Consider the following 26,074-nt stretch of genomic DNA (forward strand, 5'->3'; position numbering starts at 1 on the left):
TGAGACTACAGCAGTCAGGACGTACAAAGGGGTTTTTTGAAAGCTTGAGAATATCATCTACTGAATACAGCGATTTGGGACAAGGAGAGTTTCCCCCAATCCGTAAAAGAAATAAAGCACCGTCATAAAATTGCTCGGTAGGTGAAATAGACTGGACATAGTTTATTTCAAAAATGGGGAAGAACACCAAGAGGGAAGAAACCAGTCACACACAGAACACCACATTTGGCTTCTTTTCTTTTTTTTATATATATATATATATATATATATATATATACAGACCTTTATTTTTCTTTAAACCAAGGCAAAGCACATTTCAGCATCAAAGAGTACAACTCTAGACAAATGTACAACTCAACACAAACCATTAAGAATAATATAGTGAAATCATACAGCTTTTAAAGAGGATCTACAACCACAAAATAAAATGGCAACAAAGGGGAGCCTAAGCATGTGGACGGTCACAACGCCTTTCTATCTATCCTTTCTTTTCTGCCTCCCTGTGCGCAAATCTTAACTTTAGGGGTACTGGAATGTAGGGCCGGGTTTAAAAAGAATCCGTTTCCCGACTGTAAACAATCTGTATTTGACTGATCCGATATTAATTCATAAATCCCTCAAGATCGACCTTTTTAGAGGCTCTATTTTAAAGCTAGAGTGATAGATAGATTGGTATCAGATGAAAGTAGAAATTGAAGGAATCCCTGTCATGATGCTCTAGTTCTTGTAAGTGGGGCGGTACAGTTCTGCTTTAGGTAAACCGTCTCTGCATCACACCCTCTAAAGAAATCTCACATTTGTTTCTGTCTCTATGTAACTGCTTTGTGGGTGACATTCTTTTTTTTAAATAACGCACCAGGTTAGAGGATTCTTTGAACATTGTACAGCATTAGTTCTCTGAAAATCTCTTTCATATCCAAGCATGAATTGGTGTTGTAAATGGTTTATCCTTAATACTACTGGAATGTATCAAACAGCAGGAACAACAGGGGCGAGGCTTTGTGCTCAGACGCAGCATCAGCGTTCCACTGAGCGACCGACCACAGGAGCTCCGGCTCTCTCTGGTGGCCGACGGTGACACCAGACAGAGCTGCAGGGCTAAAAACACCAAACCACCACGGACAGCAGGCAGTGGAGCCAGAGATATATAAGAGATGGACCAGTTCTGGACACCGGTCCTCAGCTTAACTTTCTGCAGGGAGACGATGCAACAGACCTGTATCCCGGCAGACATGTTTGCCTTGTCATAGATGGAAACGCACAGCTGATAACCTGCGTCCCAGTGAGCTATTTCAGGGCCTCTCCTAAGTGGAATGCAGCCATCATTAATGGTTGTGAATACACTAAGACATGTCAACATGTCTGCCGTGAAGAAGGTCTATACAGTGCTACAACATGTATAGGCTGTGTGTGTTGCTTCCACTCGCACCGCGACACAGAAGATGACACACGCCAGCTACCAGGGAAAAGCCCAGAAAACACCAAACTGCACTGAAGTCACAGCAAGAACGGACCGAGAGGAAACATGTTGCCATTCTCTCTCCAATATGGCAATAGTAATACTTCAATAAAACATTTCTCTAACCAAAAATACTGAAACACACTCAGCTCTAAACATCTTCTTAAATGTACAATATAGTGACTTTGATAAGTTTTTTTTACAGAAAATAAAATAATTCTTTTAAAAGGTCCCATGACATGGTGCTTTATGGATGATTTATATAGACCTTAGTGGTCCCCTAATACTGTATCTGAAGTCTCTTTTATATAGACCTTAGTGGTCCCCTAATACTGTATCTGAAGTCTCTTTTATATAGACCTTAGTGGTCCCTAATACTGTATCTGAAGTCTCTTTTATATAGACCTTAGTGGTCCCCTAATACTGTATCTGAAGTCTCTTTTATATAGACCTTAGTGGTCCCTAATACTGTATCTGAAGTCTCTTTATATAGACCTTAGCGGTCCCTAATACTGTATCTGAAGTCTCTTTTATACTAGACCTTAGTGGTCCCCTAATACTGTATCTGAAGTCTCTTTTATATAGACCTTGTGGTCCCTAATACTGTATCTGAAGTCTCTTTATATAGACCTTAGTGGTCCCTATACTGTTCTGAAGTCTCTTTTATATAGACTTTAGTGGTCCCTAATACTGTATCTGAAGTCTCTTTTATATAGACCTTAGTGGTCCCCTAATACTGTATCTGAAGTCTCTTTATATAGACCTTAGTGGTCCCTAATACTGTATCTGAAGTCTCTTTTATAGACCTTAGTGGTCCCTAATACTGTATCTGAAGTCTCTTTTATATAGACATTAGTGGTCCCCTTATGACCTCATAAGGGGGAGATTCCAGATTGGCCCATCTGAGCTTTCATTTTCTCAAAGACAGAGCAGGATACCCAGGGCTCGGTTTACACCTATCACCATTTCTAGCCGGGGGGCATAGGCATGCTGGGGGGACTCATATTAATGTCACAAAACCTCAAAGTGAAATTCTCACACCATGGGACCTTTAAGAAGTTAAGCGTGAGACTTCTCAAGCCAGACATTTAAATGACGTCAACAAAAATGTGAATGGAGTGACATTCAAATAGGGGTAGAAACAATTAAAACGTGTTCATTCCATCTGAAAACTCCTATAAATTAGTTGCTATAAAGGAAGCATACACTACTTTTGGGTTACAAAAAGTCCTTTGCTTAAAAATATAGAGATTTTTGAGAACAGAATCTGATAATTGGGTATATTTAAGGTGGCAAACTGTTTTCAAAATGACCCTGATTAAATAAAGCTTAATTAGTGCCACGTGTAAAAACATGTATTTGAGTTCAGAGTTTGAAGTCAGAAGATAAAATGTCAGGATTCAGACTCATTTTTCCCACGTGGCCCTAATCCTCTTCCATATGACGCAGTCAGTTACTGTACACCTGACTTATAAGCCGACACATGGATACTGATCTTCACATCCCTGCTACACAGACTGCTCTATGATTCATATTGCCGTTTGTCCTTTGACAACGAGCGCAGAAAAAGCTGTGCTTGGGTCCCGCTGACACCTAGAGCGCTTCCACTACACCTCCGTCCTCCAAAGTAACCCTAATGACATCACTGTGAAAAGCTGTTAAAGCTCCCTCCGCCACAGAAGATATTAAACAACAAGTAAACATGTGTAAGAATCGGTGGAGTGGCCCTTTAACAGATGGGAACTCAACAACAGAAAGAAAAGAACAGAAGTGAACTCAACACTGGAGAAACTTTTATATGTTACCATTAAAGAATCAACAGTTGCCAGTGGTAGAAATCTTCCAGAATCCTGCTGTACAACAGACCGCGGTGGACCCAGCAACTCACCGTAGAACGACAACCTGAGCATCAGAGGCCAGAGATCTGCTGGCTGTCTCACAAGCAATGATAGACACACCCACACACACACACACACACTTTCTGCTGTGAAGAAGTGGACATGGCGAGGTTACGACACACAGAAGCAGATAGTGGCAACACAGAAACCATGGTTACCTTTTGTGTACGGTCCCATCCCAACAATGTCACAAACAGAAGCCATAAAGCAACACCCCCACCACCTTATTAAACATGTGTAAAAATCAGCTACTTTGTTGGAGATATTAAAAAAAAAAAAGTTTTAAAACAGAGTGAGTCCATGAAGCCAAAAAAATACATAACACGTGTTCCATTTCTGTGGGCCAGTGTGCTTCTGCCATGAAATGCTGAGAGGAGTGCTGCTATCCACCGCACTGGCCTTCATAATAAAACACTTTTTTAAATTGAGCATTGCTAACTGCAGTTTGGGAATTCCCAGCTTCCAGACTGGAGGACTGGACTGTGTATTTGTAAGATGGACTGATCCTGGGGAACACTTTGGGGTACCTTCTAGAGGTGTGGAAGAGATGCAGCGACAGTTCCTTTGTCTGCTGTCTTCTGTGTTCACACACGCTACATTCAGCCAGTGTCTATTTTAGGAGCAGATGCAATAAAAATGGGAGTTCAAACTGTATATATCTGACTGCTTGAATTTGTTGATGTGTAGCAGTATATAATGCTACAAAAATCATTTGTAGCATTATATAATGATATTGTCGATTTGAATCATTGATGGACTAGTCGAATCGTGAGACCAGTGAAGATTCACACCCCTTGTACCTTAGCCAATCATCTTAGGGCTTTCCGCTTGATATTACAGTCGACACCATGATGTCAATGGTTTGGCAGAGGGGGAGAGCCTTTTTTTTAAAATTGTGAATGGCAGCAAAAACATGGGCAAAACACACATAAATACACCGGGCAGATGGTAAAGGTAAATTCAGCCTGAATAAAACAGACACAACATTGAGATATAATAGAACATACCAAATATAAAATCAATCTATGTATAAATAGAAACAATCACAACAAAGAAAATTAAAAGTTACATTTGGGGAGCTGGGGTGTGCAGCCGGGGTAACAATACAGTGAGTAACAGGGTTGAGAGCAGTACATTAAAACAAAAGAATGTACAATAAAATATGAACACACATTAATAGGTATATAGAGGATAGCCTGTGTACAGGTAGAAATGAACAGCTGACCAACATTTTGTTCAACAGTGTGGATTTAGACACGGGCAGTGATGGAAATGTGGAACCAGGGTCCAGTGGTTCACTGACCCAACCTGAACCTGGTGATTCACAGACACACACTCGGCTCTCATACACAAATGAGACGGAATGACCCAGGCTCTAGTTTGTTTTGGCTCACACGCACAACACTGCAAGCCCCCCCCCCCCCCCGAGCTCCTGGGCCCTCGGGGTGCTGCCCTCCTCTTAGGGTGACCTGGTGTGGGTGCGGGGTGGGGGGCTTCTAGGCAGCGGCCTCCGCCAGCGCCGGCAGCAGGCCCTTCTCTGTCAGGTGAGCCTTCAGCGAGTTGAAGATGTGGAGCTGCTGATCGACGCGGAGGGCCAGGAGCTGCTGGATCACCTTGCTAGGGTTGGGGCCCCTGAGAGGAGGGAGGGAGAAGATCATCGTACGTCGTCAGAGTCTATAGTTCTAAAGTCAACAGAACTGACCTTTGATTAAATCCCTAAGGCTTGCTACAGTAGCTGCCCTGAAGTCCCTGGGACCAGGCCCCCCAGGAAGTGCGCCGGGCTTTGAAGCCAATTTGACATAGCGGCCAAACTTCCGTATCCGTCACGTGATGCCATGGGGCCCAAAAAGACTTGTTCCCATCGACATAAACGGCAAAAGGAGACGCCTGTAAATCAGTGAAATTATGAAATGACTGAATCCACTTTGACCCATTCAATCTGATTACAGTTGGAGAGTCTAGAAGACCCACATGATTGAATCAGTTGGTCCCCATTTAAACCTGAAGTGGCCGGCTCGGGATGCGGAGGTTTATGGGCCGCACAGCGCGGGAGCAGCATCGATTTATCTGGATCATTTTACACGGGGAAGTTAAACTTTTTTGTGTTTGATGTGCCGCTGAGCAACTCTAATGAACGGGGCTCTGCCTCTCACGCTGTCTCCAGGTCGTATACTTCCATACCTGGGACCTGTACGCTTTAGCTGCATCCTTACATGGCATTGGTTTAGCAAACCCATCACTGTCAGAAACCTCACATCTCCATATATTTTTTTCATTAAAATTTGTTTTTATAAAACAATGCTATTGGTCACCCGTTACATCTGTCTGTGGCCTGTCGGTTTAACAAATGTTTAAACAGTGACCATCCATCCAGCCATCTTCAGCCTCTTATCCGGTCTCGGGTCGTGGGGGCAGCAGCTCCAGTAGGGGACCCCAAACTTCCCTTTCCCGAGCCACATCAACCAGCTCCAACTGGGGGATCCCGAGGCGTTCCCAGGCCAGGTTGGAGATATAATCTCTCCACCTAGTCCTGGGTCTTCCCCGAGGCCTCCTCCCAGCTGGACGTGCCTGGAACACCTCCCTAGGGAGGCCCCCATGGGGCATGCTTACCAGATGCCCGAACGAGGCGATTTCTTCTCAGGTAAATACAGTGCACGCTTTCCCATTCACTGGAATGAGAATGTGTCCAAACCTTTGACTGGTACTGTAGTTCAATCAAAGGTTTTCAAATTAGCCTCATTAACATACTGTACAAGCTTTTTACCCGACAGTAGGCCTGCACAATTCTGGGTAAATATGTATCACGATTGTTTAGCTTAGACTTGATATTGATGAGAAGATTTTTGTTTTTTTGTAGTCATTTAGTAGAAGTTATTTAAAAATTAAATTGCGAACAGGGTGAATCGAGATTGCAATTTTATAACAATTAATCGTGCAGGCCTATCCGACAGTGACGATATCATGCATGTAGCCATCTGATCCATATTTATGACCCTTCTTCAGGGATCTCATTATCCTACACTCCCGGAGACATTACAACTCAACAAAAGACAGAGCTAGCGTAGTTGTGATATGAAAAAAAAACAATGGTCGCCGGCCAGAAATGAGAAGCTGCTTTTGTCTTCCTGCTGGAAACCAAGAAGCCATTGTTTAAAAAGTTACAGCTAACTGGGAGGATTCAACTCCGTAAACTGCTAATTGACATATTCAGCGTATTACCATATTCAAGTGTCATCATTTTATCAGGAGGTGGTTACCTGATGAAGCTCGCAATGTAGACATTAACAAATGTGGCCATGAGGTACTGGCAGTCGAATCGGTCCATGATGCCACCATGGCCCGGGATGGTGTTGGCAAAATCCTGAAAGGACAAAGGACAGTACGTGAGCTCGGACTGCTCCTCTGGACATTGAAGATTTCAACAGTTTGTTTTATATGTAATCAAGCACAACACACAGCGGTAACACTTTACTTGAAGAGTGACATGACACTGTCATGATGAACCCTAACCCTAACCCGTCATGACAAAACCGAATGACCCTGACTAAACAAAGGGTTAAGTCATCAACGTTTGATTTGTTTATAATGTTTATGACACGTTCATGACTGTGTCATGTCACTCTTATATCACCACCTTCAAGTAGAGTGTAAGCCACACATTTTACTGAGATCTTAGACTTTTTTTTCAGTTGACTTGACAGACATAAGCAATAGAGCTGGGATATGAAGTCATAGTCAGTCTGACATCTATTTCATTTCTAAAGAAGTAAATAACATCAATTTTCTGCTTTCGGTCAGAAAACGGATATGATGTATTCGCCGTCAGCCATACCGTATGAAATAAAAAATATAAAATATTTAGGTGAATCATTGATATCAAAAAATATTTGAAATAAATTTGAAATTTTTGCCCAAACCTAATGAGCAGATGAATTATGAATCAAACACAAACAAGAAAATAAGCCCTGTGAGCAGACTGACAGGTGTCCGTCATCCCTACCTTGATCTTGAAGGCTCTCTTGAAGCCGCTGGCAAAGAAGCCACCGAAAGGTCCCATGATGGAGGCGAAGGAGGAGAGAGCGATGCTGTGGATCTGGAACGGGTAGAGACGGACTGTGGTCTGTGGAGACAAGAAGAGAGTGGTACCAGCAACTAGCCACGATCAACCAGCGTCTAAACATGGGACTGCATAGAAAAATTGGCCACTCCACATTTTTACCCAGTTAACGTAACAGCTGCCGTATTCATACGGACAGCCTACAACTTAGCTGTTTGCAGCTTAGCTTCCTAAATACAATGACAAGCCGTTTTATAGACGAGGCATTCAGCATTCGCATTTTCCATTTGGACCCACAAACTTGCTTAGCTATAGTTGCAAGCACATATAGAGCTGTCTCTCTCCTGGGCCTGAAAAACATTGAAGACCCCTGCCCTAAAGCCAAACAGATGGCAGCGGGAGAGGGAGGGAGGGGGAGAGAGAGAGAGAGAGAGAGAGAGAGAGAGAGAGCGAGAGAGAGAGAGAGAGAGAGAGAGACAGAAGTGCAGGAAAGTCTTACCCATCCAGTGACAGACTCCAGGACGCTGGGCAGCGCGTAGTCCTGGAGCTGGAAAAGCTCAGACGGCTCACATTCCACCTGGAAGCTGTTGGAGTTGGTGTTGAACTCCACCGGGCACACAAAGTAGCGGCAGCCGGCCATCACATAGGAGAGCTGGGAGGAGAAGAGGCTTCAGTTAGTCTGCAGACACAGCCCTGGCAGCTGGCTCTTATTTCAGTCAAATGATGAGAGACTACAGAGGAAGAGAAGCTGAGTATTTATATTTGGCAGCTTTTTGGTTTATGTTTATCATAATTCAGAGATTGTATGATGTGTAGCTAACTTTTATATTAGAAAGTCCAAAATCAAAGCCTAATGTTTGTTAAGTGTAGCTTTGAACAATCTCTTTGTAAACAGCCTAGTGTAGTAGATCCAACTTTTCAACCAAATGTGTCTGTCTCAATGAAAGGAAGGAAGGAAGGAAGGAAGGAGGAAGGAAGGTCAAGGCTATAGTGGGGATCACAACAGACAAAATGTAGAATTCGCTACAAAAGGCATGAGTTAAGACCCCATCCTACCATGATGCCAAACACAATGGTGGAGAACAGTCCACCGATGAATCCCTCCCATGTCTTCTTAGGTGACAGCTGCAGAGGACACAGGAGATTCATTTATTTTAATTTAACTTAATTTAATTTCATGTGTTCATCACATAAGCCAATGGATTACGTTTGATCTGACCTGGCAGTAAAACCAAAATTGGAAAGGAGAATCCTCCTCAAATAGATTGATTAGAGAAAAACAGAGTGCACATCAGGTGTTTGCGTGACAGGGTTTCTACAGGTTTCACCAAGTCAAATTTAAGACCTATATTGCAATATCAAAAACAAAATCCGATGTCAGAGTCCAGAAGCATTGTCTGAAACAACTCCCTGATTTCCTCATTGGCCTTATAGGTCTGGTGTCTAGATTGGCTGCAATACAAGTTGCATGCTGGTCTCATTTGTAGTTGTTATATATATGGAGTAGCGACAGGAAGAACTACAACACCACAGAATTCTCAAATGCTGCGGGAACATTTCAATGAGCGTTAGAGGTTAGATTAGATTGGTGTAGGAAAATTAAAATGATTTAAGACCTAGAACACAATACTTCAGCGAATTTAAAACTTTTTAAGGACTCATATTTTGATGCAGAATTTTTTAGACTTCTTTAGACTTTTCAGACCCCGAGGGAACCCTGCATTAATGGATTCTAAAGCTAAGAGCAAGTGATATCAACCAACCTTGATGAGAGGGGTGCGGCCGAAGAAGAAACCAAACATGTAGGCCATAATGTCGTTACAGATCACGCAGGAAATTGGCACAATGAACCTGTTCAGACGAGAAGAGTTTACACGAGCCTCATATACGAGACCAGGGGAAAATATGTTTTATGAAACAAGAAGTGTGTAGGGCTGGGTCCTGAGTTTAATGCTTTTTTAGGTACCAACCAAATTGCCTCTAAAGTATCAAAAAAAGCCTCGTCATTCAATACCCAATCTCAGTACCCGAGGAGTAAATCTCATCAGCGTCAGTGAGCCAATAAGCACTCTAGCGAGATCTAATATTGCTGCTGATTGGCTGTCTCACGTCACATGTCGTACAGGAACGCAGGGAAAACTCTACGTAACGCACAGAGACAGGGCTCACGCACTGAGATTTGTAATTTGTTTTATAAAATTAGTAACAAAAAAAAAAAGTAGCAACCGGTATCAAAGTCATGGTATTAGTATTGGTGCCGGCTTTGAATATTTGTTGAATGATACCCAGTCCTACATGTGTGGTAAGGTAATTTGAAACACTATTTCATTTTTACTTACTAATTCTCCTACCAATCAACATACAAAATTAACATAATTGGATTTCAAAGTAATTTTCTTATCTGGAGTACACCAGAGAGAAGAAGCCATTTCACTGCAAGAATATATATATATATATTACACAGTGTATGTAAAGGAAATAAAGTTTACTTACCAGATCATCCCCTCAAACAGGTTGTGAATAATAAGGTGAGACTGAGTGACCACAATCAGCAGAGTCACATGGGTCCAACCAAACTGTGGACACAATACAACATTAGACAAGTATGTTTACACTAGGAATTTAAACCCTTACTATTCCTGATTGCGAGTCTTAATTCTTACTGTGATCGTTTTAGCTAAAACGTGACCCAATATTAGTCCTATGAAATCCACAATGTGATTGGAAGATGTGGGTGGAGGAAGCGTCTCCTCTTTGGCATTAAGAACGAGCTGTACTCAATTACAGACCGCTAAACATTGCAGACGTACTGGAGCGCTGTGGAGAGCCGGACAAACCAACAGGCTATTAGTTTGGCAGGTGATACAACCCTAACCCTAGTCTGGCATTGCCAGACCCACCTCCACAGCGCTGCGGAGGAAGGTCTGGCTACACCACACATACATTCTGGGATAGGGGAATGGTAGGAGACACTCTGGGTTGTTTGCATTTCTTTAAACCAATCCCGATCATCTTGGGCGGTGCTAAGCTCAGGACGCAGCCACGGTCGCTCTGCAAAATAGTCTCTGGAAGGAAATTCTTTTGGTGGGAAATTTGCACCCCCGCATAAGAAAATACCACGTACCATTTTAAGTAAAGTTAACTGTTGACAGGATACAGTAGCGTGAACTATTTAAATGAGCTGGATACATGGTTATAATGCCATATGTCTTAACAGTGTATTGCCGTGTGTACTTTGTCCACAGCAATCCCACCACTCTGTCCCAAAACGTCCCAGTTAGAGAGGAAACTCCTTCACATGTTCTCTGTAAATCTTTACAAACTGTTCCTGAAAGAACCAAGCAGGCCTGCCTTGTTGCACAATCCAAAATTCTTTTTTTTCTTTTTTTTTCTTCTTTCAAACCTGCCATTTTAAGCGTGCAGCAGAACGGAAATAGACACCGGCAACACACAGAGCAGAAAGTGAGGGACATCCCGGCGAGCAGCCAGCGGCGGCAGATGTGAGTAGCCTGGAAATCCAGACCCAAATCCAAAAGATTACGGGGCGGCACTAAGCATGCATTTGAAAATATCACTGCACGCAATTGGATAACACTACGACCAATGTTTACTGACTGATTACGAACTTCAACGTCGCAGCGCTATCATCATCGGTTTAGCCCGCCTCTGGCCGCCAGACTACCGTAACCCTAAAGCCCTGTTAGCCAATCAGAAGCCTGGAAAAAAGCAGAAAGCAGCCTCAGCTACGTTTTAAAAAGTACCCGTTTAAAACGTTTATAGTATATAGGCTTTAATGATTATATGCCTGTTGGGTTACCAAGCAACTATTTTACCGTACCATTAGTTTTCTTTTCAACACAACCAACACAACACAGTTGGAATGACTGTGTGCCAGATACTTTTTAAACCCCGGCCTACTTCTCCATACACTGGAGGGCCTGTATTTTAGCTGGCCTCGTCAATAAGCCAGTAGCCTTGAGGCTGGAGGATGGTGGGGCGGGGGGGCACTTACCATGTAGAACTGAAGACGGTAGTGCTTCTTCACCAAACTCAGCACAAACATGCAGAAACCTGCAACAACATGACAAGTGCTGTGTAAAATACTTAATGGGGACATAATCAGGGCTGTGCAGAAAAGGGAGATTAATGAGGTCAAAGATCCCTCCCAACAAAGATAGTGTAGAAGTGAGATGTCTCTGTAGCTAAAACAGAGACTAGAGATGGGTCGATACCATTTTTAGCTTCCCGATCCTGATAGCTGAACTTGCGTATCGGCCGATACTGAGTACTGATCCAATACCAGTGAGTCATATATTTAGTTATGTTTTAACAGCTGTATACTACTATCCCTGTATGGATGAGATATGATTTCTATCTTTGTTGTCGGTCTGGTTCAGGTTAAACTCTTTGTGAAACATGAACAAACTCAAACAATCAACACCACAAAACTTTCTTTTATCATCCAGTTTGACAGCCAGTTATATCGGAAAAAGAATATAAATAAACTACTTGAACGTAAAAAAATGTTTACGTGGTATCGGATCGGTGCATAAACTCCAGTACTTCCCAATACCAATACCAGTGTTTTAGATGTTATCAGAGGCGATACCGATACTGGTATCGGGAGATCTCTAACAGAGACCTAAACACACAGGACCTGCAGCAATGTGAAGTACAACAAAAATATGGTGTTTTTTGAAAATGAAACCATGGAAACCTATTCTGGTACAACCTCAAAATACAATTATGAACCTGAAAATGGGCAGAATATGGGAGCTTTAAATAAAAAGTATATCACTATCATCAGGGAAATGTACTTGACATGTTTATGAAGTACTCAGTGCAGAAAAATCCTCAAATTTTAGAAATTGTAAAATGAAAAGTGTTAAAAGCGTAAAAAAAAAAAAGGTGTGGAAATTGTTCTGTGTTTAATGATCTAATGCTTTCAGCTGGACTAGGGTATCTTAACTTGTAAAGTAGCTAGTAACTAAAGCTGTCAGATGACTATAGTGGAGTAAAAAGTAGAATATTTCTCTCTGAAATACAGTGGAGTAGAAGGAGAAAGTGGCATGAATAGAAAAGACTCAAGTAAAGTACATCAAATTTGTTCTTAAGTAGAGTACTTGAGTAAACGTACTTGGTTACATTTCACCACTGCACAGCAGAGAATGTGTGAGAGTCATTTCATTTCAAGTGATTTTACCGGGAAGTCAAACCAGACATGCTGTAGACCCGGGGAAGTAGTTGTACATTTACTCTTTTCCAGGTTAGATGCAACATCTACAGCATCTAAAAATAGATGTCATGACAAAAACACTGCAGATATGAGCATTTTCTGACACTTGATTATATATCTTCAAAGCCTTTCCGCTTGAAGACAAGAGAAGATGTGAGAAAGCCCGGCCACTCAGTTTCACCTTGAGTACAGTAGTTATGAGGAAGAAAGAGTCAGGGTGCGTCCTTCCTCCCCCCCCACATCCTGTTTGGCATCTGCCAGCAGCTACATTAGAACTGAATTACTAACCGACGACCTGCAGCACAGGAAGTGGGACTTCTCCAATTTGCATGGGGCCTACTTTAATAACCAACCATGGAAGTCTCTAACCTAATAATGTGCACACAATGTCCCGGCCAGCCAGTGGTTGTCTGTCCGTGAATCTGGGGGTCGGAGCTTCGGGAGGGAGGGGGGGGTATATTTGTTTAGCAGTTGTTTGTAGATTGTAGTTGTAGAGCGTCCTCTGGTGGACAGACTATGCAACGCCATCACTAACAGGGACGATGTAGAGCGTCCTCTGGTGGACAGACTATGCAACGCCATCACTAACAGGGACGTTGTAGAGCGTCCTCTGGTGGACAGACTATGCTAGGCCATCACTAACAGGGACGTTGTAGAGCGTCCTCTGGTGGACAGACTATGCAACGCCATCACTAACAGGGACGTTGTAGAGCGTCCTCTGGTGGACAGGCTATGCAACGCCATCACTAACAGGGACGTTGTAGAGCGTCCTCTGGTGGACAGACTATGCAACGCCATCACTAACAGGGACGTTGTAGAGCGTCCTCTGGTGGACAGACTATGCAACGCCATCACTAACAGGGACGTTGTAGAGCGTCCTCTGGTGGACAGGCTATGCAACGCCATCACTAACAGGGACGTTGTAGAGCGTCCTCTGGTGGACAGACTATGCAACACCATCACTAACAGGGACGATGTAGAGCGTCCTCTGGTGGACAGACTATGCAACGCCATCACTAACAGGGACGTTGTAGAGCCTCCTCTGGTGGACAGACTATGCCACGCCATCACTAACAGGGACGTTGTAGAGCGTCCTCTGGTGGACAGGCTATGCAACGCCATCACTAACAGGGACGTTGTAGAGCGTCCTCTGGTGGACAGACTATGCAACACCATCACTAACAGGGACGTTGTAGAGCGTCCTCTGGTGGACAGACTATGCGACGCCATCCCTATAAGGGACGTTGTAGAGCGTCCTCTGGTGGACAGACTATGCTAGGCCATCACTAACAGGGACATTGTAGAGCGTCCTCTGGTGGACAGACTATGCAACGCCATCACTAACAGGGACGTTGTAGAGCGTCCTCTGGTGGACAGACTATGCGACGCCATCCCTATCAGGGACGTTGTAGAGCGTCCTCTGGTGGACAGACTATGCTAGGCCATCACTAACAGGGACGTTGTAGAGCGTCCTCTGGTGGACAGACTATGCTAGGCCATCACTAACAGGGACGTTGTAGAGCGTCCTCTGGTGGACAGACTATGCGACGCTGCGTTTAAACAGAATTAATAGACCATAGATATAAATACGTAGATACCGCCTTCGGCTTGTGAGATGCGTCTGCGTTGCCGCCATTTTGGGGACAGACATCTAACACACTTTGGCACAATGACTCGTAGAAAGAGACAGACGTTTGCGCATTTAAATGTTCATGAGAAAGAAATGCTAAGCTAAGTAACATTTCACAAATGAAAAAAGATGTTTCGCAATATTTGACGTTACAAACTTGTTGAATTTAATATCACAAAAAGGTAATGCTAATCCTTCTTAAAGGAGGAAAAGAGGATCACAATACTTCTAGAATCCCAATGCATGAAAATCGCAATACAAAAAAATCAATTTGGCAACCATGTACCGCAAAAGAATCAATTTGGGACAAAAGCACATGGTCCCGGCCCTACTTTCCTCCCAGTTGAGGTCTCGGTCTTTGTACCTGTGAGATAGAGGGCGAAGGAGATAAATCGGTGGTATTTGCTGAGGATGCGGAGCGGCTCCTCCCTTTGCACCAGTGTGAAGAAGGAATCTGTCACAGTCTCACCATAGAAGAAGTAGTTCACACACAGCAGGAAGTACCTGTGGGGTGGAGCAAATGTACAAGTCTTACATCTTTATAACAGCAGCTCATCAGACTCTGCATTAGGGCTGAACGATATTGTGTTTTAGAATCGACATCACGATGTGCGCATGCGCGATGGTCACTGCGCAGGACGTTACGATGTTGACATAATCCTTTTTTGCTGCGTGATAGAAAAGTAAACTTCCACCGTTCTCCTTTTACATGTTATTACCGGCCGACCCTTCCCCTTTAAGACAGGTAGCCATGTGGGCAGAGTGTGCATGTGACGTTAGTCCGACGGGGGTTACACAGAGTGTGTTGCTAGTGCGTGTGACATGCAGGTCTGATTAATTTATCGAACTAACAAGCTAACGAGCTAACCCCGCTAGTCGACCACAACCTGGAAGTTAGAGGGAGCAACATGCAGTCACTGTCATGCACGTTAGCCTGGATTGATTATTATATGAATCCAATGGTGTCATGCTAGTCAACCAGCGTATTTCTACCTGATGTCCCTCTCCAACACCACTGAAGAAGAGTAACGTTAGTAACGGCTTACTTGCTTTGGTGTTTGTAAAGTATTAAAGTTTAACAAAGTATGGTTCACATTAGAAAAGATCCTTTTTCATTTTTTTCTTCTATGCAGATGCACTCCCCTACAAAATCACCGCAGTAGTCGAGAATGATTTATTATTTCCAAATAGAGCTATTTATGTCAAATTACTTTTTCTTTTTTCATATTGCAATATAGTATATCGCAGGGGAAAAAAATATCGCAATGTCAGATTTTTCCAATATCGTGCAGCCCTACTCTGCATTCAGTATGCCTGCAGAAAAGCCAGTGAAGCCATGTGAAGAACCTTCACTGACTCACTTCCCTGCATGGCAAAGTTAGAAGGCCAGAGGTTTTAGTCCAAATTGCCAACTGTACATGGCATACAGTCTCAAATTTAGATTGTTTCAGGCTTATGGCATAGTGAATGTCAGGTCTCTATTGGCTATCTATCACACTAAAACTGTACACCACTATTGCTAAAATCAAAAACAGTTTTGATAATTCACAATATTTTTGGTATTTTCGCTGATTGGCTTAATAATCTACAACCTACTCAAAATGCACTCAGGTCAGAAAACAAACCTCGGGAAGTCTGCAACAAAATAAAACATGAGACAAAACAATAAGAAAAGAGCATGCAAGGATATTAGCAGGCTCCACAACACCTACATTATTGTAATTATTATAAAATGTATGATATTGTGTGTGTGTGTGTGTGTGTCTGTGAGTTTGTGTGTGTGTGTTCCCTCACCAGCTCAAAGTCCTGAACCAGGGCAGGTGGTAGGAGTGGTACACACTGTAGCCAATGGTGATGATTTCCTGGAAGCACTTGATCTGAACACAGAGGACCTGCACAGAGAATTATTGGACAGATTCAGAGGTGTGTGTGTGTGTGTGTGGTGTGTGTGTGTGTGTGTGTGTGTGTGTGTGTGTGTGTGTGTGTGTGTGTGTGTGTGTGTGTTGTGTGTGTGTGTGTGTGTGTGTGTGTGTGTGTGTGTGTGTGTGTTAATATGTCCTACGTCCTGGAGTCCTAGTGACACAAAATGGCTGACCGGGATCCCATTAATCCATATGAGATTATGTTTTCAACTGAACGTGCTGCACTGAGAAATGACGACCCCTATTACACTGTACAAGTCATTGAGAAAATGAGCTGTGTCTGTACCATAAATATAATTATGTAAGCACAAGACCACGGCTTATTATATCCACTACGTTTTAAGGTATACATTTTGTTAATTGTTACACTGCGTTTCAGTCCACTGAAGCAGCACAGTGTCCGAGCTTTTGCACATCGCCATCAGCGTGGAGTGTACTCACAATCATCATAAGCACCATGGGGCCCAGGTAGATGATGAGGAAGAAGAAGGAGATCATGGCTAAGGTGAGGATGCCTCGGACCCACCAGTTCTTCCATCTGAAAGGAAGCGAAGAGCACGCACACACACACAGTCTCAGAGATCTTCAACAGGGGGTCCTCAGAGTTGGGATCTCTTATTTAAGTTATCTCTTTATATAAGACCTTTTATTACTGCAGACAAAAATCAGAAATGTGGCTTTGCTCTTCAACAGTGATGGTACCTTGAAGAGAGTCCAGACAGTGCCTTGTTTAGAACCTCGGGGGTGTCATCAGCAGGGACCGGCACTTCTGGGACGCCTGAGTCAACCTTGGACTCGCCATCTGACGCCCCATCTTTTTCCACCTTCAGCTCACTGTCTGAACCCTGACAAAACCAAAAAAACAGAGGGGAATACGTCACTGACATTGTAGCGATAAAAAAAGAAAATTCAAAATTTTAGAAAATTAGTTAGAACCACAAAATCAAAAGAAACATAAGTGACTCTTCAGTCTTTGCATTTAAAAATAATGATATTTTGGTTTGTTCCTTCTAAAACTCGGGTAGAGCGTAGTGGGTTAAGAATAGCTCCTGTTCCCGTTTAGATCTTCATGTGATAATGTATACTATCAGGGTTTACTCCAGTGTATGGCAAGCCTGGTAGTCTACATATCCATGACGTTCCACCGGTGTCGCAGGAAATTCCAACAGATGCATGTTGCTTTGCCGATATTCGTCCCTGTCTTCTGTCTCTGTGTTGGTGTTCTAACCTCTGGTGGATTTCTGTGGACTATGGTTACCTGGTCCTCAGATCTCTGCAGGGTGAATCCAGACAGCTAGCTAGACTATCTGTCCAATCTGAGGACTATGGTTACCTGGTCCTCAGGTCTCTGCAGGGTAAATCCAGACAGCTAGCTAGACTATCTGTCCAATCTGAGGACTATGGTTACCTGGTCCTCAGATCTCTGCAGGGTAAATCCAGACAGCTAGCTAGACTATCTGTCCAATCTGAGGACTAAGGTTACCTGGTCCTCAGATCTCTGCAGGGTAAATCCAGACAGCTAGCTAGACTATCTGTCCAATCTGAGGACTATGGTTACCTGGTCCTCAGATCTCTGCAGGGTAAATCCAGACAGCTAGCTAGACTATCTGTCCAATCTGAGGACTATGGTTACCTGGTCCTCAGGTCTCTGCAGGGTAAATCTAGGGCAAGGTTACTTCCCCTTTCTCTGCTTTGCCTGCCCAGAGCATTTACCCCCCCCACCCCCCATGAGAGAGAGACATCATGGCTTTTAAACTAGCAAAAAGGCAGTTGGTCAAGGCCACCCCCCCAGCCTCCACCTTGCCTTTACATAAAAGGAATGTAAGAGAAGCTCTTTATTTAGTTAGTGTAAACTGTCAAATACTCTTTACATGGTGACTGCCTCAAACTAAATCACATGATATGTATCTAGGTTAGACGGCTATTTTTTTGCCCTTTACATGACATCACGCACAACACAATTTCCCACATCACTTAAAAAACAGCTCCACACAGAAATAAAACGTCAGCCGCCGTAGCTGAGAAATGTCCTCAAATTACATTGTTTCTAATTTTTTGTCGAAACAAACGCTCATCTGACTTCTACAATACAGCCTTGATGATGCGTTGCTTGCTGACAGATTATAAGACTATCATATCACTATGATATTATATGACCAATATAATCAGGTCACCACTAAATGTCCTTTGTCAACACATTTAAATAATTTAAGAAAACAATAAACCTGAGAAGTAGTCATTGAAATAAAGTAATATTAAGTAGTTGAAACCCACATATTGTGTGACAAATTCGTTAAATAAGAAACCACAACACCAAATTATATCCAAATTCAACATGTCATTCACAGGTCTCCTAAGAATTCTAATAACCAAATATTTGTGTCGGTCAGGCTCTAGTCTGCACAGAGCCTACCACTTTGTATTTGTGCAAGGCTGATTAAATGTAACTGGGTAGGTTGGGCAACAATATTATATACCGACTCAATGGCAGTGTATTTTCCCAATTTCTAGTTACAACTAAAAAAATGTCATGTTTTTAAAAAGTTATATTTTCCATAAACTAATTTTGGCATATCACTAGATACCAAAATGATTCAGTTTCATTCAGTAACAAGAAACCATTTGCTATAACAATATTGCTCAAAATCAAAGTACACGATTAATAATGGAAAATTACAGGTTACAAAGGAGATATGTTATAATGTGAGGAGGACCTCAATAAAACTAGAAATGTTTTGTCTTGGGAGTAATACCCGAAGCAGAACACTGACTGCGCCTTCTCTCTGGATCAACTTAGCTAAAAAATATATGTACATTTTTTCCAATATTTGTAAAATGTCCTTTACTTTGCTCAAATCCTATGAAACACTCTTACGAAATGTACTGTCAATAGTTATACCAACCAAGTGAATGCAGAAGCAGGCACAGGGAGACACGCACCTACAGACCCATTCTCCAGCTGCTGGTTTCTATGGAGACAATTTCCGTCACTCAGGATGCTTGAGTTAAAAATAGGCGCTCATTTCACAAAAAGACTCCTCCCCTCTACCAGGCTTTCTGGTAGTCAGCGTCAACACCGAGTGTCTCCAGGGCTTTCAATAGAAAAAGGCCATCTGTAGTGGTATTTTAGAGTGTTTAAAGCCAGAGGAGCGTGAGTCCTTCAGCAATAAAGCAAAAAGGAGCAGAGGCAGTGGGAGAATTGAGGTTTTCAGATGGGTTGTGCTGTTAGTTTATGAGGCTCAAATATTTAAGAGCAACTTGTTGAAAATGTTTCAAACAGCCGTAGACCACACGTGTGTTCAGATGCTCATTTAGAGTGAGAATTCTGACTGAACACACCAGGTCTATAATTAGAAACATACACAACCATCCACATATCCAGAAATGGTGTTGCAGCATCTCATATGTTTATATAGTTTGATCACAGTGGGACTCATTCATTAATATGTAAACTGAATTTCACTTTCCTATAAAAGTACCTCACCTAAACTAACGTCCTACTCATTACATAAACACTGTCATTTTCTCTAGTGTTGTTCTTAAGCTTATCCAGATGAAAAGGTCACAACAGGGCCAGAGTAGATAGAACTTTGTTTTATGTGATTGATTTCCCCCCCCCACCGTTTATTGATCAGGTCGTTGCAGGCCGGGGATCCACCACGATCAGCTGCACGCCCTGCACTAAGAAGCTTTGTCTTGTGGAGGATTGTCAAGTGATATTGCTTGTTGTGGTCATCTTAAACACGTGACAATTTACTATATGCCGGTATTTCAACATCGGATACTTGTGGCACACAATCAATTTCCAGTTTCTGCACTTGCATTTCGCTAATATAGCTAGATATAGATCTAGATATATATATGTACCGATATAGGTATACTTTATAGGCACCCACCGAAATTTACCGGGAGTATTGAAAGATGCCTCGTCATTCAAAACCCAATTTTAAAACCTAAGGAGTAAATCTCATCGGTGTCAGTGAGCCAATCAGCATGCAGCATGCTTCTACCAAGGAGTACAAATGCTGCTGATTGGCTGTCTGAGTTCACACGCCATAGAGGCCAGGCAGGAAAAACTACGTTAAGCACAAAGAGACGTAGTAGAAAAATAAATAAAAAGGTTTGTGCCATAATGTTGTAACTTATTTTTGTTTAAAAAGATCGGTATCGAAAAAATAGATAATTAATCATCAGTAATGTGGATATAATAACTAAGTGGGTAAAGGCAAATAATTGAACAGTTACAACAGTCTGGTATGATCAGAAATTGACATCACTTAACTGTAATGCAGCCATCTAGTCTCAAAACCCAATATTGATATAATTAATATCGCCTCTAGACGTAGGTAATGCCTGGGCTACTTTCCCATCTGCTTTTAGCTGCTCTTCAATCATCTGTAATGATGTCCTCTTGTCCACATCCATCACACCATCACACCACCACACCACCACACCACCACACCATCACACCACGCCCCTTCGCTGGCTCTAAGTCACTGGCAGCTTCGACATCCATGTCCAACACCGATACAGCGGTTATTCTCCTTCAGTGTGAATGCAACACGAGGAATTAGAATCCACTGCTAGACAGCAGAATGCCCGAAGCCCTTGTTATTATTGTGGTAGCAATCAGGCCAGCTAAACTATGCTAAGCTAAGCTAAGCTAAGCTGGCAGGGATGCTGATGTCTGCGAGCCCTGGCTCCCGTTAGCTAGCTCCAGTAACAGTTGACTTTAGCTCACGTTGTTAGAAAAACTACAACAGGACAGTGTTTTAGGCTTCTGTACATCTCAGACCATGTAGCTAGGTGGCTAGCAGCTAAACGTGCCCCACACATCAGTCTAATTGTTTACAATTTACTATTTATGGCATAAAATAAAATCAGCGGGACAACTGTGACGAGGGTTTTTAGCTATACAATGAGAGTCATTCTACACGTCGGCATACATATAGCTAGCTACACGATAAAGAAAGCAGAGTTGATTCCGTTCACAGTTGTATCGTCTGTGGTTTTCCAGACTAACACAGGGAGACAGTGGCACCAACCAATCAAGTCGAAAGTGGGAGTAGTTTGGCGGATGACTTGTTAACGTTACCCGCTACAGCGCATTCAGACTGTTGAGTAACCATTGTAATGCTGCGACGGGACACAGAGGAACACCAACGTCAAAATGACGGATTTTAATCGATTTTGACATTCCTCTTCCTCTAGCTACACGAGCCTTAGGATAACCCACTATCAACTAGCTAGCTAGCCTGGCTCCGTTACCTTGTCTTCTGACGGCTGCGGCGGTAACGTCGGCTCGGCGTCTTTGGCTCCACGGTGCCTTAGCTCCGCCATCTTAGCTAGCAGATCGTAGCCTACCGACTACGGCGAAGGTCCTGTGTCTCAGAGACACGGATTCGTTATTTGACAGATCTAGCGTGTAGCTAGATTTTGCACAGCAACACTTTTCACTCGATCAACCCAATCGGTGGTGTAAAGTCTGCAGGAAGAAAAGATTAAAAACAACTTCCGGTTTTCAAAATAAAGTCCAAGTTGATGACATTTAAGCATAACATAAATGGATGAGTATTTCTTTTTTTCCAAGTTTATGAAAGTAGGCATCAATGCTTTTTTTATACATATAGAACCAGTACATAAAAAGTACATAAAAACAACAAAAACTCTCTGTATCCCAGACTTTTCTCCAAAAGCATATGCCACTAATGTGTGTGCCAGTAGTTTATGTAAAATCAAATCTTTATTTTATTAAGAGAAAGAGAAAAACAACAATGGATGCAGTGAATTAGCAACATATAATCTGATGAGAAAAAAACAGGGATTTGTAATTTATTTTGTTAAAATGTGAACAGAAAAAGAAAGAAGCTTTTATGCATGGAAACTAATTATAGAATTATTGTTTCTTTGTATTTTTGTAGGCTTTTCCTTGTAGGTGTGATATGTAATACATTGAAACATATATAACAGCTATCATATACGTAGCTATGCAACTTCGCCAAGTGGTAAACGTGTGCTTTTATATTTGAAGGCATATTCTCCCAATGGTTCGGTTTATTCTGACGAACTTGACGTTGTCCTCTGACGTCATGGGAGGTGTGGTGTTTACGTCTATGGAGTTGTATTAAGACAACCGTGTAATGTGTTTGGAGTGCTACAAATGTAGATAGTCAATACAGCATTAGCTAAGACCATGTGGGGACATATTTCTTTATTACAATAGCTTATATAATAATAATAATAAAGTGTACTTAATGCTTTAAGTATAAAGTATTATTATACTTTTATGTAACAGTGACGGTGATGTTCAGACCCCCAGTGAGCCTGTGAGCCAGCCTGTATACATTCTTGGTCAAATCAGGCCTTCTGATATTTTTATTATTGCTCTTAATACACACATCTTCTCAAAGATTATGTTTTACACAAACTCACTAACGCTGTAATAAACATTATGGCAGGGTGTATACAGTAACAGGGACAACCTTATCCATGAACCTCCCCAACTAACAATACAAGTTACCGTTCTTAAAATCTTCAAACAGAAGTTCTCCTTCCTCTTCAAGACTTTAAAATAGTATCTGTGACCTTAATACATACATCTTAATATCGTAGGGGACCATTTATTAGACAAGCGTATGACATTTTCAGTTCTATGCAGGCTCTGATGTGTGTTTGCCAGTCTCCTGCTTGTAAAAGTATCTGTAATGTGCACCCTGTAACACAATGTGGCAGCAAAAGCTCACTATGGGGTTGTGTGTTTGTGTGTGGGTGTGTGTTTGTGTGTGTGTGTGTGTGTGGGTGGGGGGGGGCTGACAGCAGTCAGCAGTTATAAATACTTAATGCCATACCACTGTTACAGCAGAAGTGAAGGGGCGGGAAGCACTGCAGCCCAAATACAACAGTTCAATAGGTTCTCACATCATAGGGTGTTCACTGGTATTCAATGGTAGTAACAGGTAGTAACAGGGCTGGACAAGCACCAATGAAATAGAACACGGTTATTTAGCATAGCAATCTACAAAATGAGGGTAATCTTAAGGTTTCATTTGTGAAAAATACATTTTGTAACATTGCACCACTGCCTGACTTTCTGTAATTTTCAGAATTTTTTTTCTTCTTTTTAATACCCATTGCTAAAATGACAGAAACATTAGCATGAAAAACAAGAATACACTCCCACCCACCCTCCCACCCAAGGACTATGACTGCAGTGCTTTTGACTCTATTCTGCAGTGTGATGCCCTGGACGTTGCTGCTACACAGCCTGCTGCACACACTGCTACTGTGCAGGGTCCTGTCATGCTGTAACTGTCCCATCCTGTGGTGCTCAGTAACTCTGCTGTTTTGGTCACCTGGGCTCTCTGTGTGTGTGTGTGTTTGTGTGTGTGTGTGTGTGTGTGTGTGTGTGTGTGTGTGTGTGTGTGTGTCAGGCAGCCAGCCAAAAATTTGGTTGGGACTCCTCAGCGGTTCCTCCAGAACTGCAGGGCTCTGGGACATCTGCAATGCAGAAGTCTATATATAGCCATGGAGTTACAGGGAGAGAGAGGGGGAGAGAGGGAGACACAGAGACACAGAGAGACGGGAGGATTCAAAGAGACACAGAAAGGAAGGACAAGACAGAGAATGAAAAGAGTGAACATTGAACTGAGAATGTGCAGTGGACTAATATAAGGCCCTACAGAATGCAGCTTTCTCCACTGCTAAAGTTAAAGTAAATTCCTAGTTTGTACAAACTGAAAGCAGTGAAACATTGAATTCACTGAAGAATGTTCCAGAAAACCCCAGAACCACAAAGGAGAAAATGTCATTACGTGCTTGTGGACTCCCAGCAACAGTAACAGGAAAGGGTGTGCTAAATGCTGAGGTTCAGTTTTTATTGCTTTATCTTGAATGGTCACAGGAGGGCAGTGGAGGAGGAGAGCAGGTCGATTATGTATGCACCTCCACAACTACCGAATGTGCTGACATCAGAGCGCAGCACCAACATAGCAGCTGCACGGCAAATTCAAGGACGACGCCCAGGTCCGGCCAGCGGCAGGCCACAGACCCACAGACCTGTGGGACTGATCAGATTCTTGTACTTGCAATAAATCTGCCCTCTGACGAGCTCCCTGTCTCCATCACAGAAGTGCATGCCGAGTGATAACTCTCCTGGTGTCACGGCCAAAAGATCAGAGCATCGATCACACTGAGTCCAGAGAGGGCTCGAGCAGCTTCAGGGACCTTTATACAATAATAATAACCTAATGGTAACAACAAGACATCAGGAAATATTCAAGTTATCGATTGCATTAGAAGCAGGAAGGTTTACATCCAATCACAGAAATGATGTTAACACACAAATCAGACGATACACAAGCAATTTTGCGATGTCCCTGAAGCTGTGGTCAAGACCTGTCAGGCATCCCCCGCTCTGATCCTGTGGTCTGTCTGTATGTTTGTTTTCTCGGTCTGTGCATCATGGTTCCTGTTGCCATGCAACCTGGGGAGGTGTGGCCTCCTTCACTCATCACCTGTTCCTGCTCAGCCTAATCACCATCACCTGTTCCTGCTCAGCCTAATCACCATCACCTGTTCCTGCTCAGCCTAATCACCAGCACCCACCTGTGTCTCATCGTCATCACCACCAGCTCTTATACCGTGACCTGACATCCAGTCCCTGTCGGATTGTTAGTCTTCTCAGTATGTTTGGCGTCTCATCTGACTTTTGCCTGTCGTCGTTTTGCTCCGTGTCTGTCTTCGTGTTTGGTAACGTCTGTCTCTCTGTCTTCACCTCCAGTTATCCTGCTACGGACCGTCAACACACTTCCCCCCCGGATTGTCTTCACTCACCTGCCGTCACAGCATTTCCCTCTGTTTCACCTTGGTTGGTCATCTGGTGCACGGATTAGTATCAATAAACTCTCATTGAACTTCTCCTTGTCTGCGTTTGGGTTATTCTGCCAGCCGGGTCTGACAAGACCGGTCTTGAGTACTACAACACTGACGCTTGGACAGAGCCAGGCCACCTGTTGTGCTGGCTGTAGCTTCATATTTAACAGACTTGTTACCTGTTTTGTAATGTGTGCGTTTGTGAATGTTTTTTAGGTCTGTGGACTTGTGGATACAAAGGTGATTACGAGGTAACTGGAAACACCTGGCACCTGTAACACCCAGTTTGGTAGCATCTCCCTCCCATGTTGTGGCCTGCGAGCCACTCATGAAACCAGTCTCCATCGCGGAAGAGCCCCCAATATGTTATGACTAGCTCACAGGCCACAACAAGGAAGTGACATAGAGACATTTACACAGTACACAGAAGTAAGGCTACGGGCTCCTGTTGGGTCCACCTGGCCGGGGTTCAGAAGCTGCTGAAGGCCTCTTGGTCTTTACCTTCACCCTAGACCAACCTCAGTTTGTGTCCGTTGCGTTGCTTCTTTTGTTAACACTGACGACATTCATGATACACTGATCCTGACTTCAGCACCACACCGTCCTCTTCCTGTTTGACTTTTAGTTTATTAACTGTCACTTTGTTAACAATGTCAGTTTGGCGTGCATCTCCTACTTTGTTGTGACCTGCGAGAGGGTCATATTAACAGACAGATATGAGAATGGTATAGATCTGGCACCGTGATATTAAGATACAAATGTACTAAAAGATGCAAATGTGCAGGTAGACTCAATATTTCTCCTCAATAAAGTATTGCTTACATGCAATGCAAACCCACATCCTATCTCTGTGCAGTATTATGGTAAACTGTCTTAAATAACATTTAACTTCTTATTGATTGCCCCAAGCATTTCCTTTCCTGCATTGTATCACATTGCATTTTCTTTCCTGAAACTCAAGATTGTTCCTTTTCATCTAATACTCTGGTTAAAAACATTGT

General features: G+C 42.8%; 1 protein-coding gene across 1 annotated transcript; it reads right to left on the reverse strand.

The window, feature by feature from the left end:
* Nucleotides 1-335: 335 nt before the first annotated feature.
* cds2 (CDP-diacylglycerol synthase (phosphatidate cytidylyltransferase) 2) lies at nt 336-21,719 on the reverse strand. The gene is made up of 14 exons (XM_032516805.1): nt 21,471-21,719; nt 16,905-17,047; nt 16,644-16,740; nt 16,075-16,172; nt 14,645-14,784; nt 11,427-11,485; nt 9,908-9,990; nt 9,178-9,265; nt 8,471-8,539; nt 7,914-8,066; nt 7,358-7,477; nt 6,615-6,718; nt 2,509-4,989; nt 336-1,678 (listed from the first exon to the last, which is right to left on the reverse strand). Exons 1-13 carry the CDS (start codon nt 21,540-21,542, stop codon nt 4,854-4,856), a joined length of 1,362 nt encoding a protein of 453 aa, XP_032372696.1. The 5' UTR covers nt 21,543-21,719; the 3' UTR covers nt 336-1,678; nt 2,509-4,853.
* Between the last annotated feature and the right edge of the window lie 4,355 nt (nt 21,720-26,074).

This window comes from Etheostoma spectabile, chromosome 5 (assembly GCF_008692095.1).
Source record: "Etheostoma spectabile isolate EspeVRDwgs_2016 chromosome 5, UIUC_Espe_1.0, whole genome shotgun sequence".
Classification (NCBI taxonomy): domain Eukaryota; kingdom Metazoa; phylum Chordata; class Actinopteri; order Perciformes; family Percidae; genus Etheostoma; species Etheostoma spectabile.

What these genes read in the sequence shown, in the direction of transcription:
- cds2 (XM_032516805.1), bottom strand. Translation starts at nt 21,542, where the DNA reads ATGGCGGAGCTAAGGCACCGTGGAGCCAAAGACGCCGAGCCGACGTTA. An exon ending in CGCAGCCGTCAGAAGACAAG is followed by an intron (nt 17,048 to 21,470) that starts GTAACGGAGCCA and finishes TGGTTTTGTCAG; the next exon opens with GGTTCAGACAGTGAGCTGAA. An exon ending in ACCGTCTTCAGTTCTACATG is followed by an intron (nt 9,991 to 11,426) that starts GTAAGTGCCCCC and finishes TTGTGTCCACAG; the next exon opens with TTTGGTTGGACCCATGTGAC.